Source organism: Nannospalax galili, unplaced genomic scaffold (genome assembly GCF_000622305.1).
Source record: "Nannospalax galili isolate Female #2095 unplaced genomic scaffold, S.galili_v1.0 scaffold891, whole genome shotgun sequence".
In the NCBI taxonomy this organism is placed as follows: Eukaryota; Metazoa; Chordata; class Mammalia; order Rodentia; family Spalacidae; genus Nannospalax; species Nannospalax galili.
In genome coordinates, this window is record NW_008330576.1 from 209,972 (window position 1) to 231,925 (window position 21,954).

At 41.7% G+C, this 21,954-nt stretch overlaps 1 protein-coding gene across 5 annotated transcripts in view; it reads right to left on the minus strand.

Annotated features, from left to right (window-relative positions):
• Positions 1–21,512, minus strand: part of Spg11 (SPG11 vesicle trafficking associated, spatacsin) — a 90,583-nt gene extending 69,071 nt beyond the window's left edge. For 3 of the 5 annotated variants that reach the window (XR_003846437.1, XM_017802309.2, XM_008849137.3), the window contains exons 1-7: positions 21,249–21,512; positions 15,956–16,140; positions 14,150–14,374; positions 11,965–12,166; positions 3,284–3,421; positions 2,352–2,797; positions 1,516–1,661 (exon numbers count right to left, since the gene is read on the minus strand). Coding sequence is in view for 4 of the 5 variants with exons in the window: in XM_017802309.2 (XP_017657798.2) it covers positions 1,516–1,661; positions 2,352–2,797; positions 3,284–3,421; positions 11,965–12,166; positions 14,150–14,374; positions 15,956–16,140; positions 21,249–21,496 (1,590 nt within the window). In the remaining variant the exon portion in view is untranslated. Of the gene's footprint in view, positions 1–1,515; positions 1,662–2,351; positions 2,798–3,283; positions 3,422–11,964; positions 12,167–14,149; positions 14,375–15,955; positions 16,141–21,094; positions 21,220–21,248 lie in introns of those variants that run through there. The other 2 variants (XM_029554120.1, XM_029554121.1) reach the window with 2 other exon arrangements.
• Positions 21,513–21,954: the final 442 nt, after the last annotated feature.

The window sequence follows — 21,954 nt, forward strand, 5'->3', positions numbered from 1 at the left end:
CAAAAAAAAAAAAAAGACAGATACAATAGATGGGTGGAACTAATCTTTACCATTTTTTACTTTGATCTGTATAGTTTTCTCAGCTTATTTGCTCTCATTTGAGCCATTCTGCCTCTAATAATTTCCAGAAAGGACATCTGCATGTAGTATAATTGTAATCGGTACAGGGATATATCTGTTCATAGCACATGGAACACAACTGTCATGAATTGGCTTAGGTGTAAAAAGTATTTTAAAAAGTTGGAAAAGAAGTCCTATTATGCTGGTATGCTTAAATACCAGTCTGGTCATAACTGTTCTTTTGTCAGTGTTTTAATGACACGTAAATTCGTGAAGCATTCTATATTTTTTAAAAAAAAAGTGTTCAGGCAAACAGGTATTTCTGTGCATGTTTAGACAGTTGACCTCAACTGGATGTATGTCAGAAAAGGTTATAAAACAAACTTGGAGTTATTAAACACACACACACACACACACACACACACACACACACACACACACAGTGTGGTAGCACATGCCTATAATTCCAGCACTCAGGAGGTAGAGGCAGGAAGATTTGGAGTCCAACTCTGAGTCTAGTCTGGGATACTGGAGGCTCTTACCTCAAAAAACAAAAACCAAATAAAAACAGTCTTTCAGGGGCTGTGTCCTGATTCTAGTTCCTTTCTCTGTTAGTATGGTTCTAGGTCACTCACTCACCCACTATGTACCTGCTTTTTTTGATCTTTTTGAGACAGGGTCTCCCTGTAGCTCCAGCTGACCTGGAACTCACAGAGATTCAACTGCCTCTGCCTCCCAAGTGCTGGGATTACAAGCATGTGCCACCACACCCAGCATGGCTGCTTCTTAATCTACTAAACAAAGAGAATAAAAACTATCCAATCTACCTCATGTAATTCTTTTGGGACAAGTTAGATAAGCGCATATAAAAAAAAATGGGGGCTGGAGAGATGGCTCAGTGGTTAAAAGCACTGGATACTCTTCAGGTTCAGTTTCCAGCACCCACATGGCAGCTAACAACCATCCATAACTCCAATTCCAAGAGAATCCAATGCCCTCCTTCTGACCTCCACAGGCATTGCATGATGTGGGTACACTTACATTTACGCAAGCAATACACCCATATACATAAAAATATTTTTTTTAAAAAAGGGTGTGTGTGAAGTGCAAAAACGCTATGTAAATTCAGATCACATCTTCTAAAGGTGGATAGGAGCAGATGTGTGAGAGATAAAAGATCATCTCCACACAGCTCTCCATGGCTTGTTTCTACTCTGTTCCCTCATATTCACTCACTGTTGCCTCTACTTTCTGCAGCATTCCCTTCTTAAATTGTAGTTATCATACTCTCATATCTTTTAAAAACTAAACAGTCAAGCAGAATTGGGGAAATACAATAGTCAGACCTGGACAAATGAATGGGTGAAGGCTGTTGGATTATGTGAATTCTCTCAGATCCTCACTGAGACAAGGGTATGTGACAGCAGGTGTGGTGTGACAGATTGAATCCATTACCTCTAGAGCGTGAATAGGAATTGAACACCGTCCCCAGCCATTGAGATGACAAAGGGTGTCCACAGTGCCCGCACTTCCATGGATCATTAGTCTGTTTAAAAACTCCTCTTGAGTTAAACCAAACAAAATCAGAGAGAGCCCATTTTCTGTAGGAAAAATTAAAAGTAGCTTTAGTAAATTACTATGGATTTATATCTGTGAGTTTGACATCAGCCTGATCTACACAGTGCCTTCTAGGCCTGCCAGAACTACCTAGAGAGACTGTGTCTCAAAAATCTCAAAAAATAAATAAATAATCCCAAGTGCTGTGATTAAAGGCATGCACTACCACGCCCGGCCCAACCTGTATTATTCTTAGTATCTTTGTATCTTAACATTTAGCTGAAGAGAAATGAATTTAATTATAAATTATCAAGCATTAAACACATGAGACAATGTTACAAAGAATAATACTAAATTTTCTCCCTGAATGAGTACCATCCTGAAGTAAGACTAGGCACATGCAGTCACCAAGGTAGCACAAGTGAAATACATTATGAGGTCACACCTTTGGCCAGCAAGATGGCTCAGTGGGTAAAGACTGCCAAATCTGGTGACCTGAGTTCAGTCCCAGGACCCACATGGTAGAAAGAGAACCAACTCCCACCCATTGTCCTCTGACCTATACCAGTGCTGTATATACATACATACATACATAAACAATGACAGACACAGACACAGACACACACACACACACACACACACACACACACACAGGTGCAAAGTAAATAAATAAATTTTAAAAAGAAGACACACCTCTTAGCAACATGTTTCAATCTAATACAAGATATTCTCACCTGTCAGAACGAGGCACAGCTGCTGGTCTCCACTACTCTCTACAGGAATGCACTGGCTGAGAGACAAACACTCCAAGTTCTGAGTCTCCAAATCCCAGAGGACAATGGTACAGCTAGTTGTTCCCATGGCCCAAGTAAACAGTGCAGTAAATCCTGTTGCAGACATACACTTAAGCTCTGTGGGTTGCTCTTGTTCAGTGAGGTGCATTGTCTTCCATGATCTTCTTGGATCACTGGTCTTGATGTGCTCTTTCTGTGGAAAAGCACACTGGCCATGCAGCACATCCTCTGGAATAAAAACCCGGTTTAGCACCCTGAGAACATGGTTACCAGATTCAGTGGACTCCAAATGCAAAATACCCTGGAACCATGGAGCACAATAGGAAACCTCCAGTTTAGAGCTCTTTATTGTTTCATTCAGTGATGAAAGCTGGGCCTTCCAAGACCTAGAAGATAAGGTAGCACTTAACACCCATTACAGTGAGAGGCACTAAAGTTAAACACTAAGCCAGGATAAAAATGCTCTTTTAAAAGTATCTACCCAGAGCCAAGTATGTTGGTGCATGACTAATTTAGCACTTGGGAGACAGAGACAGGTGATCTCTGTGAGTTTAAGGTCAGCCTGGTCTCTCTAGTGAGTTCCAGGACAGCTGGGGCTACAGGATGTACAAGGAGACCCTGTCTCCTCTGTCTCAAAAAGACTACAACAACAACAACAAAAAAAAAAAACAAAACAAAAGTATCTACCCAGGAATAATGGCTTCTACCTGTAATCCCAGCACTCAGGAGGCAGAGACAGGCAGATCATTCTAAGTTCAAGGCCAACCTGATCTACATAGAGAGTTGCAAGTCATCTAGGACTGAAAGGAATAAAAAGAAGAATTAAAACAATCTACCAAGTAGAGACCTTTAGTGAAAATATAGTGTCTTACCTATCAACTTGAAAGGAAACCTTGGTCAGTTTCATGTTGTGGACAGAGTTAAGAGGATCATCTTCATCTATCCCCACTGGTCCTTGAATAGGAAGGTCGTCTGGTGTTCTTTCACAAAGCAGATGTCCTGGGTGTTGGCTACATTTAAAAATAATGAAAACCATCTTAAAAATGAAGACCAAACACAAATTTGTATTACAACTGTTCCTGTTAAAAATGGAGATGGACCACAGGGAAGGAATAGTACAAACAGTGCACCATGCCTCAGAGTGAAGGCTTGCTCATCTCCCTTGTAGCACAGCCAACACCAAGGGTCTGACCCTATGAAGTAGTTAACTTTTTAAAGCAAAGTGCATGTTCACTGTCTACCATACTGTAAATGTTGTACTGATCACTCCTATTTAAGCCTTACAACTGTAGCCCAGAAACAACTTAGTCCTCTGAAGAGCTACAGGCGAACATAGGGCTCCTTGGGAAGAAGGGTGGAGCCTAGTGTGGCAGGAGATTGGAAAGAAAAAAAGGAGGAGTTGGCACCATCTTGGAAGCAGGGAACAGGAGTGGGCGAGCCAGCCTGCTGTGGACACCATGGACCCCACACAGAACTCTGCGGGGCGACCGGGAACGTGCAGACGCGAGATGAGGCAGACTGTGGGCAAAAGCAATCCAAAACAGCAGGCTGTTGTGCTGCGGCATGGCACTGGGTGTCTGTTTCTTTGTAAGCCATCCCCCCACCAAAGGTATAAACTATGCAAAATTCAGATAAAAATGTGTCATGTCGTTTGTCTACCCGCATCAGGAGCACCAGACCCTCAAGGGAGTGAGGGCAGGTCAAACAGAGAGCAGGAAGGAGAAAAGTTAGTGTGAAAAAATTGGCATAGTTGGCAGGATAAGTGAACTGCAGGAGTCAAGAAGAACTCGATATGTGAGCCTGGGAAAGTGGCGTGGTTCCAGCAATATCTGGTGAGCCAACTGAAAGGGAGCTGGGTTCGGATTCCCAAATCCAGAAGGGCGGGGGGGGGGGTTCCGCAAAGAGTCCTGTGAGATAATGCAACCCATCCAGGAGTAGCTGGCAGGAACCCAGGGGAGAGGGCAGCCAAACCCTATATGCTTAATGGAGTTAGCAATAGCCATGTGGGTTATAGAATGGATTATAAAATAAGTAACTAAAAAGGTGCTGGCCATGCAAATGCATGGGCCACAGCTGTGTAAATGTGGGGAAAGAATCCAGCTGTGGATATGTAAAGACTTTTTAAAGGTTATAGAAAGGCTAGAAAAACTTTTACAGGCCTTGGACACAAGCGGAGAACCCAGAGAGAGGGCATGGCCACTTTGCATAATAAAAGATTTGTCCAGGGCAGGGGATGCTAAAAAGGCTAGGGAAGCACTGGAAGATTCAGTTTTAGCTGCAGAGCTTGAGAGAGAAAAAACACTGGACATTTTAACTTGTATGAGGTGCAAGGACTCAGGAAAAAAGACAGATAATAGTGGAAAAAGAAACAACCTAAAAATAAAAGTAGCTAAAGCTGCCCCTCAGATGCAACCTTGATAACAAAAAGAAAAAAAAAAAAAGCTATCAGTTCTGTAGCTAGGAAATACTCCACACTGGAATTGTTAAAACTAGGAAAAGCTTACAAGCAAGCAATCAAAAAGCCCCTCATCACGTGGTTCATGAGGGTATGGGACATGGGAGCAAATAACATCAGTCTAAGTCCTTCAGAGGCTTCACAGCTGAGTTATATAACCACCCATCTGTCCTTGTGATATAGGCTGTTCAACGAATGCAGTGGGGGAGCAGTCCTTAATGGGATGGCTGGTACAAGGCATTAAAGATATATGGTCATCACCAAGGGAAACTCCCATAATTAACAGAGGCTGGAGAACTATAAAGGAGGGACAGGCATTACTGAGAGAACTAGGTATGAGAAAAGCAATATATGATGCCTAGTTCACTGGGCCAGATAAGACTGTGTTCACCAGAGCTATAAAGAAAGCTTAATTCAACTGGGACCTTGAGAATGGTACTGAGCTTTAATGCTTTTGCTAAGCCCTTTAATGGGACAAGATCACTGTAAAGTGAGAGAGGCTTTAGCAGATCTAAGTGACTCTGACCAACATGTAAAACATGTCTGTAGAATAACAGAACACCCTACAAGAGATGTAAAAAAGACCAGACAGAATGAATGGTCTGTTTGGTTACTCGAAGACAAATGTGGCAAGACTTATCCCAAAGAAAAAAAATTGACAGAAAACAAAATTAGGTACTAAGGAGCTTCTGAAAGGCTTTAAAACTGGAAGTACAGTTTACAAAAGGCATTCAAAGGACAAAAACTGTCCTGGAGTGGTTAAGGATCCCCAAAGATTGAATAAGGTGCATTTCTCTCCTGATAAAGGCTCTGCTATGGGTGGAGGCAATTTTTCCCACCAGGGCCTTCCCTAGCAGCAAGGTATGGCCAACGAAGAGACGACAGATATGGCTACAGTCAGGAGGCAGACCCAGGACCTGCCTGACTCAGGGAACCAACAGGTGCAGCAGGGACAAAAGAAACCCCCTGCCTCCTTAGGCCAGTGCAGGGTCAGGCAACTGAAGCCAACACCTGTAAGTGTGTCAAGGATAAAAGAATACAAAGAGACTCCATGTAAGATCCCCAGAATGGGGAATGACTCCAAAGGGATAACTAAAGATAGTAAAGAACTAACCAAATTAATGCCTCTTACCCATGCTATGGTACCTAACAAAGATCTATGGATAAAAGTTAATATGAATGGATAAAACCTTTCCCTGCTGTGTTAGACCTTGTCTATGACTGATTTAATATATGATGTTAGCCTTTTAGTGTTTTATAGACGTGAAACCTATTTGAAAGATACCTGAAGAAACAAAGGCCAGATATAGCTGTAAGATTCTTGGGAGTTTTATGGTTGGGTAAGATTAAAACAGAGGCTCCCAAACTATACAACTGTTAAGAAAAACGACAGTACCAGGAGTGGGTTGTCTCCCTATGAGCTGTTGGTCAGAGAGAGATCCTAGAGGTCCTCAAATTTACCAAGGCTACTGCCACTAATGTCAGTTGTACACTAAAAAGGTTGGTAAGGCCATGTTGCTTGAAGACGCTGCATGATGTGAACATGGGAGAAGAGATGGAGCTGAGACTAAGCCAAAAACTCCATGCCACTGAATGAATGGATTTTATAGTGCCAGAAGATGTTATGCAGATGGTTGGGGGAGAAAGAATCCCCTATGATTCTACTCAACAATGGATCCTTCGTGCTGTACACTATAGACATGCCAAGCAATGCCTGCAAGTGCAATAATGGCTCAACTAACATATGTACAACTGAAAAATTTCTAATTGGATAAGGCCCACTCCTACCGGTGGAACACACATCTAGTACTGTAGACGAGGCCAACCCCCGGTGTCAAAAAAGGCTACAGGCCCCAGTGGGGAAGCTGTTGCAAGTATACTGTTTAATGAATATAGTACACCTACTGGGATATCTTCTAGGTATTTGTATTTACATTCATGTTTGTTTAGATGTGTCTACTTCCTTCCATTTGTCTTTATAGTATGGGAAACATCACCGTTATAGATTGGTGGCCATGTCTTAAAGATGAATGATGGAGAGGCCCAAGAAGTCACTATCTCGTGGTGATACAAGAGAGATTGCCCTACATCTGTCACTCCCTCCGAGGCTCAGGGACCCTTGTGGAAGGTTGGCAGAAAGATTGTAAGAGCTGGAGGAAAGGGGTGGCGTGTAGCCCAGAAATGACTTATTCCTCCAAAGAGCTTCCGGCAAGCACAGGGCACCCTGGGAAGAAGGGTGGAGTCTAGCGTAGCGGGAGATTGGAATGGAAGAAGGAGGAGTTAGCACCATCTTGGAAGCAGGGAACAGGAGTCAGTGAGCCAGCCTGCCATGCACCCCATGGACCCCGCAGGGAACTCTGTGGGGTGAGTGGGCATGCATGGACGTGAGATGAGGCAGACTGTGGGTGAAAGCGATCTGGAACAGCGGGCTGGGCGTGGGGTGTCCATTTCTTTGTAAGTCATTCCCTCCCCTCCCAAAGGCATAAACTATGCAAAATTCAGATAAAAATGTGTTATGTTAGTTTGTCTACCCTGAAGAGAGTGACGGTGGGTCAAACAGAGAGCAGGAAGGAGAAAAGTTAGTGTGACAACAACCTTATTTAAGTATAACCCATTTTACAGCTATGGAAACTAGAGCTCAGAGAAACAATGAACCAGGCTAATTTAACCATAAAGCTCAGATTATTTTGTGTAAGGGGTTAGGGTAGACTCATGCATGTGGAGGTCAGAGGACAACTTGTGGGACTGTTTTCCTTCCACCATATGGGTTCAAGTCATTAGGCTTGGCAGCAAGTGCCTTCATCTACTGATCCATCTCTCCAGACCCTCATGTCATGTCTTACCCCCTAAAATCCATCCTCCATAGAGCAGTCAGTCACATTTTAAAAATGTTTATCCTATCAGTGGTCTAGCTGGGCATTAACATCTGAGGGCAGAATGTCTACCTTTTTCTGAAGCCATGTGTTCTCGTCCTACCCTTTGTTTCATCATCTTCTTGACAAATGTGTTGGCATAATACCTTCCAAGTTCAAGAATTCTAAAGTGCTTAGATGGATTATAAAAGCTTTCCCCTCTCCCTAGCTACATTCTGCAGCTCATCATGCTGTTTTCTACTTACACTCCTTCTTTAGCTTCCTTCTGTTGTTAAGATACAAGTCAAATGTCCTTAATAGGCCACAAGGCTCTGAACCATCTGTCTCTAGCCAACTTTTCCAGTCTCATCTTACTCTGCCTCAATTTTCATTGCACTGTAGCTGCTACTGTGTTCTCTCTCTCAAACACAAGAGCCCTCTTTCCACACACCCTGTCCCATTCATACTCACACATATTTTCCCTTCTTATGCATTCACCTGAACCTGGCTTAAATTTTACATTGTGATGACAGTATAATGAGTGATTAAGATGTGAGTTTTGGGGCTGGAGAGATGGCTCAGCAGTTAAGAGCACTGGCTGTTCTTGCAGAAGACTGGGGCTTAAATCCCAGCACCCACATGGCAGCTAACAACTGTCTGTAACTCCAGTTCCAGGGGATCTGATGCCCTCTTCTGTTCTCCATGGGCACTGCATGACATGGGTGTACTTACATACATGTAGGCAATACACTCATACACATAAAAAAATTAAAAATAAATTTTTTTTAAATGTGAGCTTTGGCCAAACACATAAAATAAAAATAATAAATCAAACAAACAAACAAAAAGGAAATGACATGGGGAGACCATTTAGGTGGTTGTTATAACAGTTCCCATAAGAAGACAGTGGTATGGATTGGGGTGATAACAAGAGGGGTGAAAAGTGGTTAGACTTGAGAAACACTTAGGAGTAGAGGGGCTGGTACTTGTTGATTAAGTGGATCTGGATCTAATACCAAAAAGAGGTTAGAAATATAAAAAAAGAGAAGAAATGGAGAAAAGTCCCTGGGAGGGAGGGAGGGAAGAAATGAGGCTTCATAAAAGGCTGAAGGAGCTCCCAGTAGGTAACACTGCTTCCTTTAAAAATAGGAAGGATGGCTGGGCATGGTGCCACATGCCTTTAATCCCAGCACTTGGGAGGCAGAGGCAGGCAGATCCCTGTAAGTTCAAGGCCAGCCTGGTCTATTTAGTGAGTTCCAGGAGCTACAGGGTGACCCTGTCTCAAAAAAAAAACAAACAAAAAACACCATCCAAAAACAAAAACAAAAACATATATAAACCAGGAATAGCAGAGAATTCTTTCAAAGAGGAAAATTAACTCCTAATGTTGACAGGTTTGAAAAAGTAGAAAGCATGGTCATCCAAGAAAGGTAAGAGTAAAGAGATGAGTGGGTTTGAGTGTTAAAGACATTTTTGTAAGGCTAGGTGTGGAGATATATATCTATTATCCTAGGACTGGGAGACAGAGGCAGGGGGATCTTGTGTTTCAGGCCAGTCTAACTACAAAGTTAGTTGAGTTACAAAGTAACTCAAAAAACTAGAAATAAGGGGTTGGGGTAGAAAGCTTTTATGGTTTTTTCACAAGTGCACAACGCTTGGGTATAGGCACTAAGAACGCAGAATAAAGCTTTCATTTGGGATTAGTATTTTGCCACCTCAAGTGCTACCACAGAGCAGGAACAAGAGTTTAGCATGCATGCAAGAAACTAAAACAATGATCATACATCTACCTTGGAAAAGAGAGATGTGAAAGCAGGAGGGGGACAGAGTATGGAAGGAGGACAAGCAGGACATTCCAGTGACGTCAGAGAACAGGTACTTGAGTATGCAAGCTAAAAAGTTTGGGAAGCTGTGGTCAGAGTGACATGTGTAGAGTAGTGATCTGGGGAAAGTTTGGGAAGCCATAGTCAGAGCGACATGTGTAGAGTAGTGATCTGGGGGAGGAGTAATTTCAAATACTGACAAAGCCCAGGGCATGAGTATGAGAATGGACAACTGAGGTCAAATGGAAGAAAACATCTCTGACCAATGAACTGAACAGAAGCTGAGCTGTAAGGATCCCCTGAGTTCAGAGATTAGCCTGGGCAACATAGCAAGACCTCCTCTCAAGACGGGGGAAACATCTGAAAGAACAGACCATGAGTTTGGGTTCTCAATGAACATTTATAAACTCTATAGGAGAAAATGAAAAAGTAAGGAAATAATATAAGACGACACAGTTAAGTACTAAACTCTGACTCAAAAGCAGAAGTACCACAAACATTCAAAGAGAAGAAAAATTATGAGACAAGTCTAAAATTGTAAGTAGAAATAGTGTTAGAAGTAAAGAATTTCAAAAAAGAGGTATATTTCAGTGGTGGGGATGAACAGGATAGGATAGGATGAAAAGGAGGCTAATGCTTTGTGTCTGGGAAAGAAAAGCTCCAACTACAAGGCAGGAATGACAAAAACACATCTGGACTTCAGAGTACACTTGGAAAATAAAGTATGCAGCCAACTCTGGAGAACTGATATTAAACAGCACTCATATAAATAATAAGCACAGATTATTCATTTAGTTGGACAGACCCCTAAATTTGCTACAGGGAACAGGACAGTGCCCTCTTAAGGTACTGTTGAAACATTAAGAGAACTCCACATTCAAGGAGTTTAATAGGTGAACAGACTCTCCTTCCCCACCATTCAAACTGTTTTCCAAATGAATGAACAGGAGATAATTCTGCAAAAACTACCTTACTGATAAACAAGAAAACAATCTAAGAATATACTAATTACCCCTGCTCAACTATCCAAAAAAATAAAGCTAGGTGTGATGGCCACTCCTATGATCCCAGCACTCAGCTGAGGCAAGAGGATTATGAGTTTGAGCCCAACCTGGGCTACATCTTGAGACCATGTCTAAAACAAAACAAAAAGTAAATCAGATCATAATATTGCTTCTTCCCTCTCCCCCAGATGGAATTCCTTTAATGCCTACATGTTTTTAGAATAAAGACCAAATATAAATAATACATAAATAGACATTTAAAACAAATGAGATGGGTTGGAAAGATGCCTCAGCAGTTAAGAGCACTGGCTGCTCTTGCAGAGGACCCAGGTTCAGTTCCCAGTACCCACATGGTGGCTAACAACCACCCTTGACTCTAGTTCCAGAGGATCTGATGTCCTCCGCTGGCCACTGTAGGCATTGCATGACACAGATACACCTACACAGACACAGGCAAAACATTAATACACTTAAAAACAAAATAAATTAAAACATTTTAACAAAACAAGGAGTTAGAGGTTAGTTCAGTGGTAGAATGTTTGCTTGCCTAGCATGACTGAGGGCTTGGGTTTGATCCCAGGCATCAAAAGAGAAAAAAGAGACATCACAACTGTAAAAATACTTGGCAAATACATAAACATAAATTTACTCTTTTCAATGAACCAAACAATAAGCTGTGAAACTCATCAAACCATGTCCAACTTCTCAAGGATTTATATATTCACATTAATGTAGAATTAAAAATCTTTATGGTTTTGAGTGGCCCTAAATATTACATAAGTCATAATTGTTCACAGGCCTATTTTTAGATCAGTAAGCTACAATAAAAAGACTGCTAAAATATAACACACACCCTCAAACATAAAATTAGAAACAACTAGAATGCCTACATCTAAAAGCACCACAAACAAGCATTCAGCTATTACTGATCTACCTAGACACCCACAAATTCAGTTTCTCCAAGGGAAATACCCTTGGAAATCCCCAGACAGAAAAAACTAGCTGAATATAGCTTCTTTTATGAGGAACATAAACCACAAGGCAGCCAGAATTCCAAGTCACAAAAGCAACAACTCTAATAACAAGGTAAATTCCACTATCTTATGTGGGGCAAAAGGTAAGGGGATAATACATAATAAGGGACTTTTAAACTGTATGATCCAGATTGCTTCCTTGTTACTTATATGACATAACCCTTACGTAACACCACGTAAGTCAAAAGCAAATCTTTGATGCACAATGTGAAGATACAAAGGTGGCCAGCAGTCATTTATGCATATTCTTACACAGTAATAACCTCACTGTACTGCAGCTTAATGTGATCTAACTGCATCAAAAAGCTGGGTTTCTTAACACAAACATTTTCAACTGCTTATAGTTCTGTTTACCTCAAATTAGAAATTCTAGTAACCTGCTTACCTGAAATACAAATCTAGGTCAAGAGCAACTGCAGTGCTGGAGTTGCTGACAATCACCAACACATCCAAGTCTTGAGCCACTTTCAATGACGTAAAGGACGAAGTCCTGGCTGATTCCTGCTGTTGCTCATTACAAGAATCTTCTTGGAGAAGTGCTAAGTCTACATTAGCTACATGCATGCCATTCACAGTGTTAAAAATATCTTTTGAGTTAGAGTTAAAGGAAGCATCAGTTTTATAAATATATATAATCATTTAAATCACAGGATGGGCAGAGCTATAGGCTTTATTGCTATCACCTTGTAGGTATAACAGGAGGAAGATATTAAAACTGAGGCAGTATACAGGCATGGTAACCAAATCACTACAACCTACTTCAGAGTTCATTCAATAGGCTGGAAACCCACACTGTACCACCATTGAGACACTACTATTTTCTATGAGGGATCTACATGAGTGCTGCCCAAGAAATTAAGTAAACTTAACTTTAATGTTTCATATTAGCAAATGTGCTCAAATATTATCATTTCAACACGTAACCAATATTAAAAATTGAGATTTTTCTCATAAGTATATATAATCTAAAGTACACTTATAGTACATCTAAATTTGAATTAGTAAAATTTCACCAGAAATACATGACCTGTATTTAGACCTCACAAAATCACAGTTGAAAAGTTGGAGAAACTGGGCTAGAGATGTAGCTTAGTTAGTAGAGTGATTGTCTAGCATGCATGAGGCCCTGGGTTTGATCCCCAGCACCATATAACCTAAGCATGGTGATTCAAGTCTGTTATACCAGTACTCAGGAAGTAGAAGTTAAGAGCCAGGTATTCAAGGTCATCCTTGGCTAAATATCCGATACAAGGCCAGTCCTGTATCTAAACTTAAAACAGGCCAAGACCCTGTTTTAAGCTGGGCATGGTGGCGCACACCTTTGATCCCAGGACTCAGGAGGCAGAGGCAGGTGGATCTCTGAGACACTGTTTAAAAAAAATTGGAGAAACTTATATTTATTCTAAATATACTTAAAACTCTCTAATACCTGGTTCAAGATCAGCTTCTAATCATGAAGCAATGAAATAAAATGAGAATTCTAAGTCATACCTAGACAACTGCAAATGCTCAACAGTCACATATGCCCAACAGCTGCTACAGTAGACAGAAAAGTTCTACTATTTGGCAACAAAAATTAAGTCATCTAGTATTTTTAACATTAAAAGAAACTATATAGTTAAAATTGGAAAAATCATCCCTTTGGGGGAAGCTGAGGCAGGAGGATCACCATGGGTTTGAGGCTATACTGGGCTACACAGTGAGTTTCAGGCCAATCTCAGTTACAAAGTGAGACCCTGTCTCAAAAAAACAAAATAGTTGAGCATGGTGGTACACACCTTTAATCCCAGCACACAGGAGGCAGAGGCATGCAGATGGCTGAATTCAAGGCCAGCCTGATCTATACAGTGAGTAGGCCAGCTAAAGCTACATAGTGAGACCCTGTCTCTAAATAAATAAGCAAACAAACAAAAGTAAAGGACTTGGATGTAGCTCAGTGGTAGAGCACTTGTCTAGCACATGTGAGTCCCCAGGTTCAAACCCCAACACAAGCGGGGGCGGGGGAGGATCCTTCCTTTACTTCAGAAATAAAAATCTCAAAATCATATAAAATATGAAATAAGTCTCAAAATCATATAAAGTGTCATTTTTTAAACCTTCAAATTAATTTTGCTGCTAGAGACAAAGAAATAGTTTCAAAAAATGTTAACAATAGTTGAGCAAACCATTCACTAAAATGATAGTGTGGTGACTCAAACTGGTAATCCCAGCATTTGGGTATTTGAGGCCTCAAAAAAAAGTGAATTATATTCATGTAAAAAGACATATATCAGAACCTAAGCAGTAGTCAGATAATACGCACTTAATAAGTACAGTTTATGAGTAAATAATGCAGAATACATACAATTTGAAAAGAATGTAAATATGAGCAAGATGATTATGACTATAAAAAATATCTATACACTGGAAGATACAAGATGATACAGGAGAATATTTTTCCCCCCTGGAAAGTCTAACTGAAAACTAAGTACTTTTCCTTCACTCCAGCCCCCCAAATTAAAAGTATAAAAGGCTCATCTTTCTAGCTATTTTCCCTACAGATCAGTCAACATCTTTACTGCCAAGGATACAGATCCAGTCTAATGTACTCAGCACAAAAAGAACTCCTCTGCAGAGCTGCACATCGATAATCGTTTCCACTGTTTGTGCGGGCAAGGACAGTGTCAAACAGCTGAGCACTCTCATCTCAGCATCTCTCTCAGGAAACAGAACTCGTAGGACGATACATCTGTTGATGAACAATAATGATGTGTTGTCGTGAAAGGAGAGGATTTTCAAAGACTGTAAGGAAACACCTATGAAACAAAAAAGATATTCCACACTCACCACTGTGATCTTATAAACATAAGACAAGTTAAAAAAAAAGAAACTTGCCAGGCGTGGTAGCGCACACCTTTAGTCCCAGGACTTGGGAAACAGAGGCAGGCAGATCTCTGTGAGCTTGAGGCCAACCTGGTCTATACAGTGAGTTCCAGGCCAGCTGGGACTACAAGGAGATCCTGACTCAAAAAGAAAAAGAAAAAAGAAACTCTACTTATTCTAAACTTAAGGCAGTTACAGTTCATATATGTGTGTGCAGGTGGTCATTAGGAATGTCACCATCTTAAAGTTAGCTATCAGGAAGACACAGTCCATAGCTTATAACCAGTGTAGATCTGTACTTTCCAATAAAACATGTGAGTCATAAATCCATGAGACATACATGATTCAATGTGACTAATGGCCAAAGAAACAGGTGAAATTAATTTAATATATATTACTTAGTTCATTATATACAAAATATCATTCCAATGTGTAATTACTATAAAAAGTTATTAATGAGATGTTTTGCTTTCTTCATACTAAGACTTCAAAACCTGGTATGTAAAGTCAGACTGGGGTGCAGGCCTATAATCCCAGTTACTCAGGAGGCTGAGACAGGAGGCTGAGAAAGGAGGATTGTAAGGCCAAGGCCAACCTAGGTAACTTTGTGAGACCCTGTCTTCAAATTTAAAAGTAAAACAAGGCCTGGAGACCTAGCTCAGTGATTGACTGCCTAGAATTCATGAAGCCATAGGTTCAATCCCCAGCACCATAAAAAGAAAAGAAAAATACACGACATACATGACATGTTCTGTTTATTTTTCTGAGATACAGTCTTACTAGGCACCCCAGGGTGGCATCAAACTTGAGATCCTCCTGCTTCTGCCTCCCAAGTGCTAGGATTACAGGCATATATCAACTTCCTTGGCTGTCACATTTAAAGTACATCTGCTAGGGGCTGGAGAGATGACTTAGCAGTTAAGAGCACTGGTTGCTCTTGCAGAAGATGTGGGTTTGAATCCCAGCATCCACATGGCAGGTAATAACCACCTGTAATTCCAGTTCCAGGAGATCCAATGCCCTCTCTGTCCTCTGTGGGCACTGCATGACATGGGTGCACTCATATACATGTGGGCATAACACTCATACACATAAAATAAAAATAAAAAAATAAAGTACATCTCTAGGCTGAGGATGCAACAGGGGTAGAGAGCTTGCTGAGAATTCATGAAACCCTGGGTTGGATCCCTAGTACTGCAAAAATAAAATTAAATTAAAAGTACAACTTTATTCATATTAATCACATTTCAAGTGCTCAATAGCCTAATATGGTTAAGGGTACTAGACAAAATAGACCTCTGTTACTGATTTCATTTCTATGAGAGCTTCTGGTAAAATACATAAAAGAACATGGTAAGTTGGTCATGGTGGCATACACGTAATTCCAGCATTTGGGAGGCTGAGACAGGAGGATCACAAGTTTGAGGCCAGTCTAGGTTACACAGTGAGACTGTGTCTCAAAAAAGTAAACAAAACAAAACACATAATGTAACAAATTTAAACATGATACTTACTAATACCTTGATCTTCAATGAGCTTTTCCAGTGTCTTCCCACTACAGCTGTATAATAAGGCTGCATCACATCTTCCATCTTTCAAGTTAAATTCATACATAAACAGCTTATAATTTTCACTAAAAGCAAGCAGCTTGGGCTTGTCTGTTGATGTGCTGCTGTTACGAGACTCCTCCCATACAAAGCTAAGGAAAAAGCTTAGATTTATTATAGATTCTATATCCATACTCACATTTACAATAGCAGAGATCAAAGGGAGGTTGAGAACAGTTTAGCTCACGTCGCACTAATTCTATACTCTGACTTTAGAGACTGTAAACTACTTTAAAACTTTCCTTGTCTTCCCTCCATTTCCACAGTTCTTCCCACTCTGGCCCCTCTACACTAACAAATGGGCATAGAAAGCAGGTTCCTTCATCTTTTTAAAAATCTTTTTTTCCAGGGCTGGAAAGACAGCTCAACAGTTAAGAGCACTGACTATTCTTGCAGAGGACCCCAGTTCAATTCCCAGCACCCACATGGCGGCTAACAAGCATCTGTAACTCCAGTTCCAGGGGATCTGATGCCCTCTTCTGACCTCCAAGGGCACTGCAGGACACAGATGCACCTACCTACATACAAGCGATACACTCATACATATTAAATAAAAATAAAATACTTTTTAAAAAGTCTTTTTTTTCCATCTTCTTATTCATTTACCTTGAATCTTAACTAGTATCTTTAAAGAAACTGTCATGAAGGATAATTACCAACAAGCAAATATACTATGTATACAATTAATAATGGATTCTGGGGCTGGAGAGATGGCTCAGCAGTGGTGAGCACATGCTGTTCTTGTAGAGGACCTGTGTTCAGTTCCCAGCAGCTACATGACCATCTGTAACTCCAGTTCCAGGGATATGAGACTCTCTTCTGGCCTCTGCAGACACCAGGCACATACATGGCACACATACACATAGTCAAACATTCATACATATAAAATAATAAAAATAAATGTTTAAATGGGCTTTTGCTGGGTTAAATAATTTCAGATTTTAAAAAGAAGTGATTCTTTGCATCTATGGACCTTGAACACTACTGAATAGTATGCTAGAGAACAGCTCTGCTCAATAGAACTTTGTGACAATGGAAATGTTCTATATAAGTGTTGCTCAGGACAACCAACAACCAGTAGGCAGATGTGGCTATAAAGCACTTGAACTGTGGGTTATACAACTGAGGAACTGAATTTTTAACTTAACTGAATTTAAAAAGTCACATGTGGGGGGGCTAGAGAGAGATGGCTCAGCAGTTAAGAGCACTAACTGCTCTTACAGAAGACCTGGGTTCGATTCCCAGCACCCACATGGCAGCTACCAACCGTCCTTAACTACAGTTCTAGGGGAATCTGAAGCCCTCTTCTGACCTCTGCAGCATTACATGTAGGCAAAATACTCATACACATAAAATAAAAATAATAAATAAAATATTTTATAAAAAACAAGTCACATGTGGCTAATGATTCTCATACTAGACAACATAGTCACCAATACTGGCTAATAAGGGTGGAGAGAGACTAAATGTATTAAATTACATTTTAAAAATAAGGACTGGGGAGATGTTTCAGGGGATAAATTGCTGGCCCCACAAGCTTGAAGACTGGAGTTTGGATCCTTAGAACCCACGTAAAAGTCAGGCAGGTACACTGGTATCAGCACTCAAGAGGCAGAGACAAGAGATCCCTGGGGCAAGCTGGCTAGCTAGAATTTGAGAGCCCTGGGTCCAATGAGAGACTCTGTCTCAGAAAATAAGGCAGAGGGCCATTGAGATGGCTCGGGGGTAAAGGTGCTTGCATGCAAGCTTGGAAACCCAAGTTTGATTCTGAGAATCCATGTAAAGGTAGAAGCAGAGAATCAACTCCACAGAGTTGTCCTCTGACCTCTGCATGCAGCACATGCTCCACCCCCCATCATACACACACACACACACACACACACACACACACACAAATAATAAAAATGTTAAATTATTGCAAATGAAGTGGAGAGTAATCGAGGAAGACACCCAATGTCAACCTTAGGCCTCCATCCATCCATCCATACACACACACACACACACACACACACACACACACACTCACACACACACATGCACACACATACATGAAAAAATAAAGTAAAAGGTCTCAAGTCAGTCACAGTGACACACACCTATAGTCTCAGCTACTCAGAAGGCTGAGGCAAGAGGATCTCTTGAGCTCAAGGATCAGGTAGCCTAAGCAACACAGCAAAATGTTATCACTAACTATACATATATAAGTGAGATGTTGTTGTGTTTCAACAATAATCCCATTTTTTTGGAGGCTGAGGCAGAACGATTGAGTTTGAGGCTAGCCTGGGCTACATGGCAAGAACCTACCTCAAAAAAATCAATCAATAGGGTCCGAATCTGAAAACAATGTAGTTGAAAAGAAATGAGGGTACCATGCTGATAAAAGTTTCATCTTCTTTTTAAAACCTTCCTTTTTCTTTTTTTTTGTTTTTGTCTTTTTGAGACAGGGTCTCTCTGTAGCCCTAGCTGGCCTGGATTCGCTATGGAGACCAGGCTGGCCTCGAACTCACAGAGATCGGCCTGCCTCTGCCTCCTGAGTGCTGGGATTAAAGGTGTGCATCACCATGCCTGGCTTAAAACCTTCCTTTTTCTATAGTGGCAAATTTTATATTAACGTGGGAGCTATTATGTCTGTACAAGGAAGAAAGACTGACATTTCCTATTTCTGCCTATTATATACCTAGACCAATTTTTTTCATTAACCCAATTTCTAACTGTTTACACTGAAAAATTGGGAAACACTCTAAATGCCAAATATTGAAAAAGTTAAAAATATTTAAAAGGGGGGGCCAGAGAGATGGCTCAGCGGTTAAGAACACTGGTTGTTCTTGCAGAAGACCTGGGCTCGAATCCCAGCACTCACATGGCAGCTAACAACTGTCCCTAGCTCCAGTCCTAGGGGATCCAACAGCCTCTTCTGACCTCCATGGGCATTGCATGACACGGGTGCACTTACCTACATGCAGGCAATACACACATACATATAAAATAAAAATAATAAATTTTTAAAAAAAATTTAAAAGGCAGAACACTGTGATACCCCATTAAAATCATTAGCACAGGCCAGGTGTGGTGGGACACACTTTTAATTCCAGCATTCAAGAGGCAGAGGCAGGCAGATTTCTCTGAGTTCGAGGTCAGCCTGGTCTATATAGCCAGTTCCAGGCCAGCTGGGGCTACAGGGAGACCCTGTCTCAAAAGACCAAAATAAGTAAATAAATAAAATCATTAGCACATAGACAATACTGCCACATGGAAAGACAGGAAATTTGATGAAGAGAGCAAAATATATGACAGAAAATTTCAACTATATAACAAAACCTATAGGGGCTGGAGAGATGGTTCAGCAGTTAAGAGCACTGACTGCTCTTGCAGAGGGCCCAGGTTCGATTCCCAGCACCCCACATGGTGGCTAACAACCATCCAAACTCCAGTTCCGGGGTAATCTGACACCTTCTTCTGACCTCCATGGGCATTCCATGACATGGGTGCACTTACACACATGTATGTAATACATTCATACACATAAAATAAAAATAGTTTTAAAAACCTATAAACCAAATGTGGTAGTGTAGTGGTGCTCACCCATAATTCTACTTCCTGGGAGAGCTGAAGAGGGAAATCAAGAGTTGGAGGACAGCCTGGGTGACACATCTCGGGACCCTGCCTCAAATAACAATTAAAAATCTATATACTTTGAGAAAAGTCAAAAGTAAACTGTAACTATTGAAACACTGCCCTTGTTTTTACCCTAGAGCACATTCTAATTGAATCAAAATTTAATTCAATTCAAATTTTAAAAAACTTTAAAGGGGCTGGACAGATGACTCACTGGGTAAGAGCACTAGCTGTATAAGCATGAAGACTTGAATTTGGATCTGAATATGGCTCACACCTGTAATCCCAGCACTGGGAAGTGGAGACAGGAGGCTTGTTGACTAGTGAATGTAGCCAATCCAACTCACCTGTGAGCTCCAAGTTCAATCCAACTCACCCATGAGCTCCAGGTTCAGTGAGAGGCCCTGTCTCAATAAGAGTGATATAGAGGAAGTGATATCAAGAGTGATATAGAGGACACCCTATGTTGCTCTCCAGTCTCCACATACACAGGCACTTATACAAATACCACACATACAGTAAGAAAGGCAAGCTGGGGATATAAAGATTTTCTGTATGAAATACACAAAAATTCAATAAAAAAATTTTTTTAAAGGCAAGCTGAGCATGGAGGGGCCTATAATCCCACCACTCAGGTAGAGGTAGGATTAGTTCACAGCCTTCCTTGGTTCAAAGCCAGCTTGAACTACATGAGACTGTCTCAAGAAAATAAAAGGGGGGTTTAAAATATTTGCTGTTTCAACAAACTGATCTGTGTCAAGTGCGTCTAGGATCTGGAGATTCCAAAGTGAGATCTCAGATTGATTCTAAAATACTATTATTAAAGAGTCCAGCAACATACTTGGAGTATTCCTAAATTTTTTTATGTAAACTGTAAATCCTGTACTAAGAATTACGGAGGTGGAAAGTGGTGCATTATTCTTAGTTGTCTCTACCTTCAAAGTAATGGGAGCCTCACTTCTAAGAAATAGCAACCATAGCGACACAAACCTGTAATCCTGGCATTAGGAAGGCCAAAGCTGGGGATCCTGAATTGCGGGCCAGCCAGGGCTACCATAGTAGGCCTGTGACTCAAAAATGAAAACCACAGGGGTGCGGATGTCGTTTAGTGATGGTAGATGGCTTGCCTAGTGTGTATGAGGCCCATTTCTATAATTTTGTTGAATAAGTGAATAGACAAACTCTCCTTTAAAAGGGGCGGGGCAAGAAAATGTTTCATGGACAAAAAACAGGTATCCAGAATGACTTAGCGATAAGCCTCATCTGGCATCTTTAAAATTAGCACTCCTGTGACAACCTGCGTGGAATGAAAGTCAGCCAGCACCTGTGCTGAGTCCCATTCCCCGGGTTCGCAGGGACTGGGGGAGCAGCTTTCTCCGCCCACCCAGGAGGAGGAAGTAGTGTGGAGATGCAACGACGTGAGCACTTTACCTTGAGCAGGAAAAAGGTTCCAAGAGGAATTGGGCTTGCTATGGAGGCGTTTTGGGGCTCTCATCCCCCTCCCCCTCCCCACTCTGAGAGGAGGATCTAGGAGTCCTAGGGCAGCTAAAGTTTCAAACTCCTCCCACTCTACCGGAGCACTTACTGCCCAAAGGGGCCGTCCAGGCTGCAGCTGCTTCCGCCCCGACTGCCCGGCGCCAAGGAAAGCACTTGGAGACTGCCCCCAGCCGTCAGGCTCCCCAGGGCCTCCTGCTCCCGGTGCAGCTGCGCCCGCGATCCCAGCTGCACAGACGCTTCGGTGGCAACCGGCACGAGTAGTATTGACAGAACCCGCTCCGTGGCCCCAGCTGAGCCGTGGGATACAGCACTTCCGACCCCCGGCTTAGCAGCCATCTTGGCTCAGGCGTTCCTTCCGGTCGCCAGCGCCCAACTGTGGCGGACCCTGAGTGCGTCATGGACATGCGCGGTGTTTCATACCGCTGTGCACAGGCTGCCGTATGACTCTGGTCTGAACCGCCGCAAGGCTTGTTATTTTCTTTCCTTGGGGCGGGTGTAAAACCACACCCTTCCGCTCAGCTCTACAGAAGAACGGGAGCCGAGTTTTGCAACCTGAGGCACGCGGTCGCAGCTGATTCTGCTGTGGTATTACTCAATACCGTCTTAGGCTGACTGCCTTAGTCGGAGCCCAGTTGCTGCCCCTCCTCTTCACTTTTTCTGCCATTGTTTGGCCCTAGGTTGGTGCCCTTTTCTTGGTAGCAAGAACTAAGTCCTACAGCCCAGAACTATCATGAAGTTGATGTCGAATGATATTCCTTAAAATAGGCAGAGAGATGGGACGAGTACAGGCTGGA